General features: G+C 45.2%; 1 protein-coding gene across 1 annotated transcript; it reads right to left on the bottom strand.

Moving 5' to 3' along the window:
* Positions 1–7604: 7604 nt before the first annotated feature.
* LOC123181773 (protein RADIALIS-like 3) lies at positions 7605–7871 on the bottom strand. The gene has a single exon (XM_044594111.1). The coding sequence runs from the start codon at positions 7869–7871 to the stop codon at positions 7605–7607; it is 267 nt and encodes an 88-aa protein (XP_044450046.1).
* Positions 7872–14278: the final 6407 nt, after the last annotated feature.

Genomic DNA, 14278 nt, shown 5'->3' with positions numbered 1-14278 from the left:
GTTAACTTGCCTCTCTCCATAACTAGATCCTTGGCTAGTACTACAAACATCATCATCTTTATAAAGTATATTAAGCTAAGGTAAGCAGAGCAAAGTGGAAATGCTTTTGTGGTGTGAGCCATCATCATTCGGTATATGATATCTTGTTTGCCAGCTGCTTGAATGACTGATCACTATATATCGTTGCCAAGTAGCCTTGGATCGGACTGGATTCCATCACTGCATCATCGGCTGCTAGATTCCAATTGTTTGAGCCCAAATGCTCTGGGATCCAGATTCGCTCACCGGTCAAGTGGTTGGGGATGGGAATCGGTATCTAAGTCAGGGTGGTTTTCCTGGCATGCCGAGTGTCGCAATGCTGGGGATCCAAAGCGAGCTTTCTTTTCCCCTGAAAAGGAATTGGTGACCGCCCGACTTTCTCCTCTTCACATAGGTTCATGTGGTGCCTCCTGTAGAGCAACGGTGCCACAGCGAATAAGGCAAAGAAGGGCAATGTGAGCTCATATCTAGGTATTGTGTCATTTGTGTGTGATGCTAGTATGTATTTGTTGTACTCAAGCTGTTAAATTTAGATGACAATGTGGCAGATGCTGCTTGGATTAGTGAAGTATTAGTGTGTCACACTGTGGCTTGTGTGTCTATGTGCCCACTATGGTCGCTAATATGGTTTTATCTTGATGTACTTGTCCTGTCTTGTTATCAATGAAGTTTAGTTTCATCCTGTCATGTTACTTGTAGAGAAGAGTGTAATTTTTTTGGCTGGAAACAATATCGGATCACCATATGTCCGCTTTGACTTGATTATACTGTACTTTGCAGTGTTTGAAATAATACTCGCAACTTCTTTTTGACGGAATCATGAGCCTATCTTATAGCCAATCTCAAGTACTATTTTTGATTCTACCGTAATACGGACCACCCTATGCCTATGCCGACGGTTTGACACAAGTACTCTGACGTTATCTATGCCAACGGGTGTATGCCGACGGTGGCCGTTGATATAGACCTAAGCCGACAGCATAGGGGGTTAGTCCGGTAGTGTCAGATGTCGATTATTCTGGCATTAGGTTCTTCCCGTGGTTCTTGAACAAAGTTTGGAGGAAGGTAGCGGTGACAAGGATTCTGTGTTGTTTGGGGCTTGTCTTGCTGTGCCCCAGCATGGCTTTATGACTTGATTGTACTTTGAACTGACTTGTTGGATGCTTGGGTCGTTGCTTTGTACTCCCTCCATTCCATAATATAGTGCTTCATCTATCCCCGTGCTTCAACTTTGACCGTAAATTTAACTACCAAGACCGATTGCGACGGGAGCAAAAATTATATCAGTGAATTCGTATTCAAAAAAAGTTTTCAATTATATAATTTTTTCTCCCGTCGCAGTTGGTCTCGTTGGTTAAACTTATGGTCAAAGTTGGATCTCGAAAAGCGCGGACGCATTATATTTTGGAATGGAGGGAGTAATATAAAGCGGGGTGAAACCCTTTTTCATAAAACAAGGATTCTGTGTGCTTTCTGAACCTGTGGAGTCCAAACTGAACATGGTGGCCAGCTAAACCAGATATTGGAGACGACAAAATGCTAGAGGTACAACTTCTTACAAATAACACAAACACATGAGTTTACACATGACATTTTATTTGAAGACATGGTTCGAGAGGATAATGAGCAACACCCGGTTCATGAATGTAGACGAGAATCTAACAGACTTAACCTTGGACAGGGCCTAACAATACTTTGTACACACAATAGACAATACTCCATTCCTTCCTGTTATTCTAACCAATGCTGGATACCCTTGCCTCCTCCTAGATCATCATGTGAGAAAAGGCTGGAAGCGTATGCCTCTGCGGCAGGGACGTGTTCACGTTATATAGATCGATCAGAGATCAATCGAGAGGTACAGGTTGCCTAGGTTATTACAGAGACTTGATCCTCACGTAAAGCTATACAGGAGATAAGGAGGAGTCCATCCATAATAACCTAGCTAGGATTACAACAGAATACAATACGTGTACACGCCTCTATACATGATGTTTAACACTCCGCCTCAATCACAACTATCTAAGTTGAGATTGCGTCGAAATGCCTCTAACTGTCGAACCGTGAGAGGTTTGGTGAATCCATCTGCCACTTGATCACCAGTAGGTATAAACCGAATATTTAACAATTTATTTGCTACCCTTTCTCGAACAAAGTGGTAGTCAATCTCAATGTGCTTCGTCCTCGCATGAAAAATAGGATTAGCAGATAAATAAGTGGCACCAAGATTATCACACCAGAGAGAGGCTGATTTGGGATGTGGCACACCCAAATCTGTCAAAAGATTCTGAACCCAAATAATCTCTGCAGTAGCATTAGCAAGTGCCTTGTATTCAGCTTCCGTGCTTGAACGAGACACAATTGCTTGTTTACGAGCAGTCCAAGAAACAAGATTACTGCGAAGGAAAACTGCAAAACCACCAGTAGACCTTCTGTCATCAAGACAACCTGCCCAGTCTGCATCTGAAAAAGCACTGACTAACATAGAATCTGACTTGACAATTTTCAATCCATGAGACGGTGTTCCTTGCAAATAGCGAAGAATACGTTTCACCGCAGTCCAATGTACACTAGTAGGAGCATGCAAGAACTGATAAACTTTATTGACTGAGAAAGAAATATCAGGTCTAGTTAAGGTCAGATACTGCAATGCACCTACAATGTTGCGATATCTGGTGGAATCTTCACCTCCAAGTGCATCACCATCATATAAAGACAACTTCTTAGAGACAGATAAAGGTGTGGTGACAGGCTTACAACCTTCATATCAACACGTTTCAAAAGATCTAGCAGATATTTTCCTTGAGACAAAACAATGCCATCTGAAACAGGTTTTACCTCGATGCCCAGAAAATAATGCAGACTGCCCAAATCCTTGAGTGCAAAGTCCATGCACAAATCATGAAGGAGAGCATCAACTGCTTTGGCAGAGGAACTAGTGACAATTATATCATCAACATAAATGAGCATAAATATGGTGATCCCATGCCGATGATAATGGAACAAAGAGGTATCTGCTTTGGATGGAGAGAAGCCAAGGGATTGAAGCTTAGATGACAAGCGAGAGTACCATGCTCGAGGTGCCTGTTTCAGTCCATACAAAGCTTTATCGAGCTTACAAATATACCTTGGTTTGCTAGAATCGGCATACCCAGGAGGTTGTCTCATAAAAACAGCTTCTTCCAGAACACCATGCAAGAACACGTTCTTTACGTCTAACTATCGCATGCACCAGTTTTGAGAAACAGCAATGGAAAGAATCAACCGAATGGTAGCAGCCTTAACAACTGGACTGAAAGTATCCTCATAATCAATACCGTACCTTTGCTTGAATCCCTTCGCAACTAGACATGCCTTATATCTGTCAATAGTACCATCAGATTTTCTTTTGACCTTGTACACCCATTTGCAGTCAATGACATTATGGCCAGCAGCGGGAGGAACCAGATGCCATGTTTTGTTACTCATAAGAGCAGCAAACTCTTCATCCATTGCCGCCTTCCACCTAGGATCACCAAGAGCTTCCTGCAAATTGTTAGGTTCACCGGTGGCACAAAAATTGCACCAACGAATGCATCCATCCTTATACTCTTTTGGCCTATAAACACCACTCTGAGATCTGGTATGAGTACGTTGGGGCGGAGGTGGTGGCGGAGCAGGTGCAAGTTGTTGTCGAATTCGCGCGGATTGAGAAGCATCGGACATGGACTCATCCGCTGTAGCATCAAACGCCGCATGCAGCGAACCAGGGGATGACAAATCAGCAGCAGCATGCATCGACTCGGGCGTGCCAGAAGATTTGTCGCTCGCATTGTCGTCTCCTGCATGCAGAGACGCGGCCCGAGATGAGACAGGGACGGGCCCAGGGGACATGCGCGGTGCGGCCCGTCCAGGCGTGCCAACTGCCGACGCGGGAGAGGCGCGGCCCGGTCGATCGAGGGACCGCACAGGGGCAGAGGCCGCCCCATCAGCCGACTGGCGCGACCCCACGGATCCCGTGGAGAAACCACCGGCGCCCAGGCGGGGCGATCCCGAGGAGATCGGGGCATGGGAACTGGAAGACGCGCCGGCCGGATCTTCTGTGGCAGGCGAGCCTGGGACAGATCCCTGCATAAAATGCTGACCAATTTCGCCACTGTTTTTCGCCATCAGTTCCTGTTTCCTGCACACTAGTAGCAGATGGTGGATCAAAAGCATTGGAAATAGACATATGGTCAGCACGACATTCTTCCCCATGATCAAGAGTTGGTGAGTTAAGGAGGGATGGAGGAAGAAGTACTAATTCTGCGTGAAGTTGTGCACCGGCATTTGGATGAAGGCTAGCGAATGGAAAGACATGTTCATCAAAAACAACATCCCTAGAGACATAGACACGGCCAGTAGAGACGTCAAGACATTTATAACCCTTATGGAGTGTACTATAGCCAAGAAAGACGCATTATTTGGAACGAAACTCAAGTTTGTGTTTATTGAATGGATGCAAATTGGGCCAGACGGCACAGCCAAAAATTCGAAGAAAGGAGTAGTTGGGTTTGATCCCAAAGAGACGTTCTAAGGGTGTCTGATTATGAATAACACGACTAGGAACTCGATTAATAAGGTAGACCGCCGTGAGGAATGCCTCATCCCAAAACTTGAGAGGCATGGATGCATGAGCAAGAAGAGAGAGGCCAACTTCCACAATATGCCTATGTTTGCGTTCAGCGGATCTATTCTGTTGATGGGCATGGGGGCACGAAACATGATGGGAGATGCCTATACGTTCAAAAAACGGATTCAACTTTTGGTACTCACCTCCCCAGTCTGTTTGTACCGCAAGAATTTTGCGATCAAAGACACGCTCAACATGTTGTTGAAAATGATGAAATTTTTCGAACACATCAGATTTATGTTTAAGGAGATAAATCCAACTGAATTTGCTAAAATCATCGATAAAACTGACATAGAATTTTTGTCTACCAACTGAAACATGCCCGGGGCCCCATACATCCGAAAAAATAAGCTCTAAAGGAGCTACTGACTCACTAGTTGATCGAGAATAAGGTAATTGATGGCTCTTGGCCATTTGACACGCATCACAAACATGATGACTTTTTTTATTCGACACTGGAAGACTATGATCTCGAAGAATTTTCTGGACCACCGGAAGTGAGGGGTGGCCTAGACGCCTACGCCACCGCAAAGTGGATGGTTTGATGGCGCCTAGAGCTTGGTGTTTGTGGACTCCTAGTTGACCAAAGACGGGAAAAAGACCCCGCCTACTCCTTGCACGAAGAAGTATGTTCCCCGTTTCCTGATCCTTAACAGAAAAGAATTCAGGGTGAATTTCAAGAAAGGCTTGATTGTCTATCATAAGTCTATAAGCAGAAAGAAGACTCTGTGAAGCACTCGGAACATGGAGAATGTTATTAAGACGAAGGGAACGATGCGGAGTGGGAAGAAGTGCACGACCAATATGAGCGATTTCCATACCTTCACCACTTGCCGTGTGGACGCGATCATTGCCGGTGTAGCGATCCCGTACAACAAGTTTCTCCAACTCCCCGGTCACATGATCTGTAGCTCCGGTGTCAAGATACCAATTGGTATCGACACCGTATGAGGACGATGTAGCGTTTGCCGAGCGACAGCCACCGCCACCGCCGCCGCCACTGTTGCTACCGCCTCCACCTCCGCTGCCTCCGCGACGCTTGGAGTTGTTGTTGAAGGTCTTGTCAAAGTGCTTGAAACACGACCATGCTCCATGACCTTCGCGCTTGCAGAGTTGGCACTTGAGCTCGTCGCGGTCGCCCCCATCAGAGTCACGGCCACCATTGCCGTGTATACGGGAGTCACCACTCCCGCTGCTGCCACCAGAGGAGAAGCGACCACGAGGGCCGCCCTTGGCAGCGAGGTTGGCGGAGTAGCTGCTGCCGCGTTCTGCGCCTCAAGACGCGCCTCTGCCGTGAGGAGGATGGAGTAAAGTTCGCCCAGGCTGACCGCCTGATCGGGACGAACCGAGATGGCTGAGACGAACGGATTGAAATCCGCGTCCAGCCCGCCAAGAATATAGGAGACGACCTCATCTTCATCGAGAGGCCTCCCGGCTGCAGCAAGTTCATCTGCGAAGCTTTTCATCTTGGTGAAATAAGTAGCAATAGTTAGATCACCTTTGCGTGTGTTGTTGAGTTGCCCACGTAGCTGGATGACCTTGGCGCGAGATTGGGAGGCGAACATATGGTTGATCGCCTTCCAAACACCAGCAGAAGAGTTGATGCCGATGACTTGCAGGACCACTTCCCGCGAGAGAGACGCTAGCAGGAACGACAGAACCTGCTGGTCCTGCGTATACCAGACATCATAGGCAGGATTAGGAGTCTCGGTGGTCTCCTTCTTCCCCGAGACATCCTTCTCCTCGACAAGGACAGCAGCTGGTGCGGCCATGGCACCATCGAGGAAGCCCATCATGCCCGCAGCCCTGATGTGCAGGAGGACTTGAGTTTGCCATACCAGAAAGTTATCTCTCGTAAGCTTTTCAGAGATGGTGTGACCAAGCGATGCAAGAGATGGAACAGCCATGGAGAAAGAGGAAGATGCAATCAACATAGATGGGAAGGAAGAAGAGGCTCTGATACCATGTGAGAAAAGGCTGGAAGCGTATGCCTCTGCGGCAGGGACGTGTTCACGTTATATAGATCGATCAGAGATCAATCGAGAGGTATAGGTTGCCTAGGTTATTACAGAGACTTGATCCTCACGTAAAGCTATACAGGAGATAAGGAGGAGTCCATCCATAATAACCTAGCTAGGATTACAACAGAATACAATACGTGTACACGCCTCTATACATGATGTTTAACACATCAGCCCATTCTTAAGAGATCTAGTTTGTACAACTTTGTTCACTTTCCACTTGAGCTTCATCCTGAAAAGTTTCGATAACACTTGCACTAAGCTTATCTGAACTATAAACACAATAACAGATACTCAAATAGAAGAGACTTATTCTTTCTTTCTTTTGTTTTGCTCTATGTAGGCATGAGGTTAGGCGAATGGGTGTGTAGATAGTGCGTAGCTGCACAAAATATACCACAAATCTACAAGAAAACTAGCCTAGTAAGACTGCAAGATCCATCTAAGCTTTTATTTTGAAAACAGGGAAATTGTCTGATAGTGCTAAGATTAAACCACTGATAAATTGGGCCAGGGTGGCTGCAGTTAAGCAGTTTGGCTCATAGAGAGTTAATGGTGCCAGTCGTCATGCATGCATGGTGGTAAGGGGGTGTTTGTTTCCAGGGACTTTTTTTGTGTAGGGACTAGAAAAAGTCCCTCTTAAAGACTTTTTTACCAAATAATAGGGACTTTTTAGGGACTAAACTAGTCATTTGGGACTAAATGAAGAAGACTTTCAAGAATACATAAATGCCCCTGCATGTTGTGCCTTTGACATTGAGTTCAAAGTCAAACATCTACTTTTCCCAGCAAGCAGACAAATACAGCAACAACTGCTATGCTTAATTATGTTCAACTGAAAACAGCAGTTTGAGCATCCTATGTCTGCACAGTTTTTGGTTGAGTTATACCTTTCAGGTCCAGAAGCCTTGGGTCTTGTACTTGGGGAAGGGGATGCGGCCGTCCTCGATGCTGTTGACGTCGTCGACAAGGATCTGGAAGTGGCAGCGCACCTCCTCGGCAGACTTGGTGCCCCCCATGGCGCTGGCCACCTTCTCCCAGAGGTTGGGGGCGCTCACGCCGTAGTAGGCGAGCGCCTGCTCGAACATCTTGTTCTCCTTCTTGCTCCACTCTGAGTCGGAGTTCGGGGAGGTGCTCCGAGACGACGACCCGGAAGACATCTTGAGGTGAGATGTGATGTTCTACTCGAACTAATAACACTACTTTCTTGTGCCTGGGGTGCTCTCCTGGAAGTGAGGCAGTCCTTTGCTCTTGTAGAAGCTCTGGTGGTTTGGTTTGGTGTCTCTCTTTGCTACGAGGGCTGCTATTTATAGGCCCTGAGAAGCTGGGAGCGTGCCATGTCTCTCTCTGTGGCTGTGTGTTAAAAGGTGGCTGAGGAGAGGACAACAAGGTTCTCGCAGGTGTTCTGAGCTAGGTATCAGTATCAGACATGAACAATTTAAGTGATAGCCTGTTTGAGCAATTAAGCCTTTTGGGTCCATTTGCGCACTGCCAACGGATGCCGACGTCATCTCGACTTGTATCCAACACTACACATATAAACTTAGTATGAATTAACTCATAACTCTTTAATCGGACATCGAGTTGTACCCAACACTATACACACCAACTTAATCTGAATTAACTCACAACTCTTGAATCCGTCGTATCTAAATCTGAATTAGTGCTTCGGTTTGATGTAAAAGACAATTCGATTAATTTACCTTTTTTTCTCAAATAATTGTTTGATGTAATTTCCTGGCTAAGCTGCATCTCAAAGGGAAATTAAACCCTTTTTTAGAAATGTTTTTTTGTGTGTGCGTATTCTGGCCCTATAGCTTGCTATTGATTACTGTATTTGTTTTCGCCATGCCTTGTAAATGAATCTGTACTGTTTTCGAACTTGAACTTGAAATTCGACATGTCTATAGAAACCATCTCTTCAACATCCTATAATTCTTTTCGAGAATTTTTGAAACTCCAAAACATATTCTGTCAGGTAGATGGAGGTGACCCTGGGCTGGGTGTGGGCACCCCATGTCAGGGTGGCACCGCAGCCACTGACAGATGGCAATGTGGTGTGACCTCTCCTTCCACCAATGGTTTGCATGCATTTGACAACTGTTCATCTCCATTCGCGAGGGCAGCAGTTACCACTCACTGGCGATGACACATGTAAATGGATGTATGCACTCAGTTACTACACTAGCTAGCTAGCTGGCCTTGCTCCAAGTAGAAACCTGTCAAGCCTTTGGAGCTTTGCACATGTTGCTTGCCTCTCCCCTCAACTCAAGTATAGTAGAAGGTCACATTGATCACATGCCTAGATCTCACCAAGGTTGTAGACTTGTAGTGTCCAAGTTTCAACTTCTTGACCATGGCATGGGCACGATGTAACCCGGCTTTGTTGTCAACAATTTTCAGCGTCAAACTTGTGCTTGTTTCATAATTAAATTCCTTGTTAAATTCATGTGTTCAGTACGTCGATCACCATTCTTTTTTTCTTGGTATTTAGTTTTCAAATACATACCTGGCCACATCTTCTACATGGTTCCAAATTCAACATTTTGGCACACATTGCTAGCTGCCATAGCAAGCAGCGTGGATCGATGGACACAGGCTGCGTGCTCTGCTCACATCACCAACGGAAGAATCCATCTCAGCATGCATGGCGATGTCTCAGCCGTGTGATCCTGACATTAATGATGGGTCGGCAGAGAGTCTCGTAAAGAGTGTATATCAGCCAATAGGCTGCAAGGCGCCCACAGGAGAGGAGGAGGATACGTGATCTTCTGAACAAAGCTGCCAAGGTGCGCACACCCAAAAACCTCTCATATCCATGCTCATTTCCACTAGTTTTCTGAAACCCCTCTGACCCAATGCTGGCAAGCATGTCATACAATGCACCCTCATAGCCTATCTGAGGCTTTCTGAGCTAATCACCATTTCAACTAAAAGTGGTTCTGCCATATGTGCCAGAAACTGTGAATTAAAGCATGGATTAAGCATCACTGTATCTTCTATTACATTATCGACGATATAGTATCGTAGTTTTTTTTTCTAACAGTGAGTCAGCGATAGAGAAATCTTTTATAAGTGATACAGAAATCGTCTACAGAAATATTTTTGCATTGTTCAGAAAGGGGTCACGGAATTCAGACAGGGTGTTTTGCTTGACCATGCATTAGTTTAGGGAGCACCATTCATCCGTTTGGGTAAGAAAAAGCGCAGGGATGTGGGCTGAGAGCTTCCATTCATTACATGTCGCACGAATGATCTCCGCCACCTGATCGGCCAACAGATTCCAAAGAGGAAGAAGAACACCCTGTGGGTCCGGGGACCGAAGGTATATATCTATCTTTCCATCTCCAATGGTCTTGGAAAGGACATTGACAAAATTCCATCCTGCTCGTGGCTCCTTGCTTGCTGCTTGCTCAAGGAGTCTTAGGAGGCTGGGGTTTGCATCGGATGCACTGGACTGTGGAGGGGGTGGCGGGCGCAACTTGTGTGGGGTTTGATTCTTGCGGGCGTGTGGACCGGTGGCCACCACCCGTCCACCGGAGATCTCTTCACCGGAATCATATCTGGGTAAATGCCATGGGAAAGATGCAGGATTCCCCGTCAAATTTCAAACAATTGGAGCAAAAATGCTTTTAAGGAAGATGCTAGCCCGTGTAAACAACCAGCAAAATGCGTACTTATTTCATGTAGTATTTCTGCAAGCATTTCCTATGGTTCCACTGTCATGCATGCATGGGTTATGAGACTGGATTTTCTACTCTTGGGTGTACTGCACCGAAGTTAGCAAAAAAATTGAAAACAGTTATCAAACAAAATCCAAAAAACCTGAAATTTTATGACATCAAGCTTTATCAATTTTTGGAGGTTTTTGCAAAATTTATCCAAAAATAACATCTGAGGAGGTAGCACAAAAAATAACAAAATCACTGCTCAAAGTTCTGTGCACTTTTTGAGCAGTGATTTTTTTGCGTGAGAGCTCCTACACTAATAGAAAGAGGCTCATTTATCCCGGTTGGGGAACCGAGACTAAAGGGTCGGTACTAAAGCCCAAAACCTTTAGTCCCGGTTCGTCCATGAACCGGACAAATGGGGCTCCACGTGGCAAATGGGCCTTGCCCAGGCAGGGGGGCCTTTTGTCCCGGTTGGTAGCATCAACCGGGACCAATAAGTGTCCACGCGTCAGCAGTTCAGGGGCTGAAGTTTTTGTTTTTTTAAGGGGGGGGGGGGGGGGGGGGGGGGGGGGGGGGCTGGGGTTTTTGAGGGGTTTTGTAGAGTTAATTTAGGGGTTTCATATATTGCGTTAGCTAGCTAATAGAGAGAAGTGTTCTTTCTTATCTCCGTGCTTGGTCGATGCTACGTACTATACGTATAAAGAGGACTCGGCACGCTAGCTAGTAAACAAATGAAGGAAACCATTAATTACACAAGATCGTCATGAACATATATAAAGAGAAGTGATCGACCTCTCTTTCTCCGAGAGATTGGTCGAACAACAAGTTTTCATACACAAGATCGTCATGAACATATACAATGTAAGATCTCTTACAATCCCTAATATCTGAACTCAACCTCCACATGGTATTCTCCGGCTTTATTGATGACGTGGTCAAGAAAGAATCCCGCCAATTCCTCTTGAATTGCTTTTATGTGGTCTTATGGTAGGAGTTCATCCCGCATCTGCCATGTCGAATTTGAAGAAGGGGGTCAATACATATATATGAATGAAACTCAACAGAAATGATGGTGTAATAAAATGAAATTGTGAATATTATTGCTTACGCACTTCAAATTGTCTTTCAGAGTAGCCCCGCTTATTTTTGCAAGTTGCGTTGTAGATGAACTCGCAAACGTTATTTTTGGATGAAATTTTGCAAGAACCTTGAACATATGGTAAAGTTTGATGCCAGAAAATTTCAGATTTTTTGGATGTTGTTTGATAACCTTTTTTTTCAATTTTTTGCTAACTTGGGTGTAGTACACCCGAGAGTGGCCACTGCTTTCCGATGGGTTATTAACTTCCAAATAGCAGTATCACAACAATTGCAGGTTATCACAAAGCGTGGTCCCGTATTTTTAAACATGACAGTATCTGATATATGATTTAAAAAAACTGAATATGCTATTTGGCATTTCTAATTAATCCTGCGGAGCAAAAACGGAAGATTGGTTTGTTTTGAACGAGTTGCTTCTGGGCAAGTTTGAGTGACCAGAATATTGTGTGGAATTTATCTCTTATCTTGTATACAAAAACTAACTTTATATCTGCATGTATGTCTTTTAGTTTTGAAAAAGAAAAAGAAAATCAGTTGCTAACATGCATGTTTTTGCGGTCATTTTCTTTGTGTGTTTTTCTGCTTCCTACAGGAAGGCATTTGCTCTTGCATACTTTGCCAATATTCTCTATCTATATCTATATCTATATTTATACCTACTAATAAAAGAGCTATTGCTTCTTACCACCGTAATTTCGTTCATTTTTGGTTTGTCCGTCATCCGTCCACTTATTATTTTCAATATCCGAGGTGGTACTAATAATCTATCTATGTATCCTTGCCCGCCCGCATCGAGCAGGTCGTGTCCGTCGCTTGACTGGACCAAGCCGCAATTTTCGTTGTCACGCGCGTGGGCCGAACTGACATGGCCCACATTTTCCTAAAACGACAGAGGAGCAGGAAAAAATATGGGTCTGTCTAGGGCACATCTAGATGTGCCCCAGATATTGCACATCTAAAAACTGATGTCATGAATATATAACAAGCATCCTTTCCCTCCCCGCGGTTGTCGTTGTCTCTTGTCGTTCTTTTGAGCTCGCTGTTTAATTTGGGTTGTCAACTGGGCTTGGTTTTCGGTTGTCAAAACAACTGGGCAGGCCGGAAATAGAAAAAGTTGATACGACTGAGCATTAGATCTGGGCCTATGCATCAACTGGGTTGTCGATTCGTACGCACATGTCTGCCTTCATCGTCAAGGCAAGAAAAAAAAAGGCAAAAGAAAAAAAACACAGAGAAATAAGGGTGAACAAATTGAACAGACATTTTACAGAAAAAACATTTATACAGAAACATGTTATGAAGACAAGTATGACAGCTTATTCATCAAAATCCTGATACTGTGCCTCTAGACAAGCACTTATCGGTCACTCTTCTGAACTCAACCAGCTTGGGTGTGGCCATTTCGAGTGCAGAAATAGAGATAGGCGTGCCGACTGATTCAACCACAGCAGAACAGCAGAATCAACTGACAGAGCTCACTCCCTGATCTCACCCAAAACGAAAAATCAAAATGGAATCCCCTGCAATTACAGAATAAACGGGGCAAATGTGGCCATCTAACTTGCATGAACTGATTCCTTCCTCCCACAAACAGAGCTAGGGGAAACTACAACTCGCTGATGAGGAAAAACTTCACTTACTGCTCGCCGTCTCGTTGACTCTGCAGCCCACCACGAAACAATCTGTAGCAGGCAAAAATTGCAATACACAAAGCACCTCCACACCGAATCCCCTCGTGAAAACTGGATTAATTCCCCGCTTGGAAATCGGACCGCATCCAGCTCCTCGAAATTCCGGCACCATCAGCTTACGCCTCCATTTCCATTTGTTGCTCTGGACCATCCAAAATCCCTCCCCTCCATGTGTCTAAATAGAACTTGGAATCCAAACTCTCACCTCCGTATGTTCTAACGAGACTCTGCTTGGGAAACAGGTCGATTACTCGTTAGAACTTCGAATCCCAACTCACCCTAAATATGACAAAAAATGCTATAGAAATTCGTCTCTGAAAAAACTTGAATGCCTTGCGGGGGAGGGAGTGGAGTGGGGGTGAAAATCAGTGAGAATCACTCACTTCAGAGGCTCCCGCGGGGTTGGGATCCATTATATGGGCGCCTTTCAGCGGGGGCTCGTCGCCGGTGACCTCCGGTGACCTCCGGCGAGCTCCCCCTTTCCTTCGAGGTGCACACTCCCGTGTCTTCTCCCTCTTTCTCTGATTTCAAACAGTGCCGCCTATTGATTTTGGTTGGTGGGGGTCAAATTGACCATGAGAAATGAGGATAAAGGGATTTGATGTAAATGTTCTCTTGTTTTAGAATAAAACCCCTCCCCAGATGAAATACATGTGTTTGCCATTTTTAAGTCTTGTGTGCTTCTTATTTTGGGGTATTTGTTGAAAAAATAGATTCCTACACTTCTTGAAATTCCTCCCTCATGTTAGTTTGTGCAAAAACTGCAAAAAGAACATCCCACACAACAAAATAAAACTCCGAACAAAAGACCCCCTTCAAACACACCTATTTTCCGACCCCCCCCCCCTCGCCAATCAGCAGGAGTAGAGTTTTACACCGCAATGTGGCCCGAACCTGGGTAAACTGTTGTGTTCGTCTTCTTCCCCGTTCCTCGAGCTAGGTCGTGGGGGCGACGAGCTGGTTGGCTAGAGAGGTTGAGTTCTTCGCACACGCCCCAGAGTTCGGACCTTTCTTGGGTGCAGAGCCCTAAATCCGACAGTTGGGCAACTACAATCTATGAAAAAAGCCTGAGTTGCGTGCCTATAGTTGACATGCAACTGCGTC

Source organism: Triticum aestivum, chromosome 1A (genome assembly GCF_018294505.1).
Source record: "Triticum aestivum cultivar Chinese Spring chromosome 1A, IWGSC CS RefSeq v2.1, whole genome shotgun sequence".
NCBI classification, from domain to species: domain Eukaryota; kingdom Viridiplantae; phylum Streptophyta; class Magnoliopsida; order Poales; family Poaceae; genus Triticum; species Triticum aestivum.
Note: the sequence above shows the minus strand (reverse complement) of the source record. Positions and strands in the feature narration are given on the sequence as shown.

Coding starts and splice junctions, on each gene's coding strand:
- LOC123181773 (XM_044594111.1), bottom strand. CDS start 7,871: ATGTCTTCCGGGTCGTCGTCTCGGAGCACCTCCCCGAACTCCGACTCA.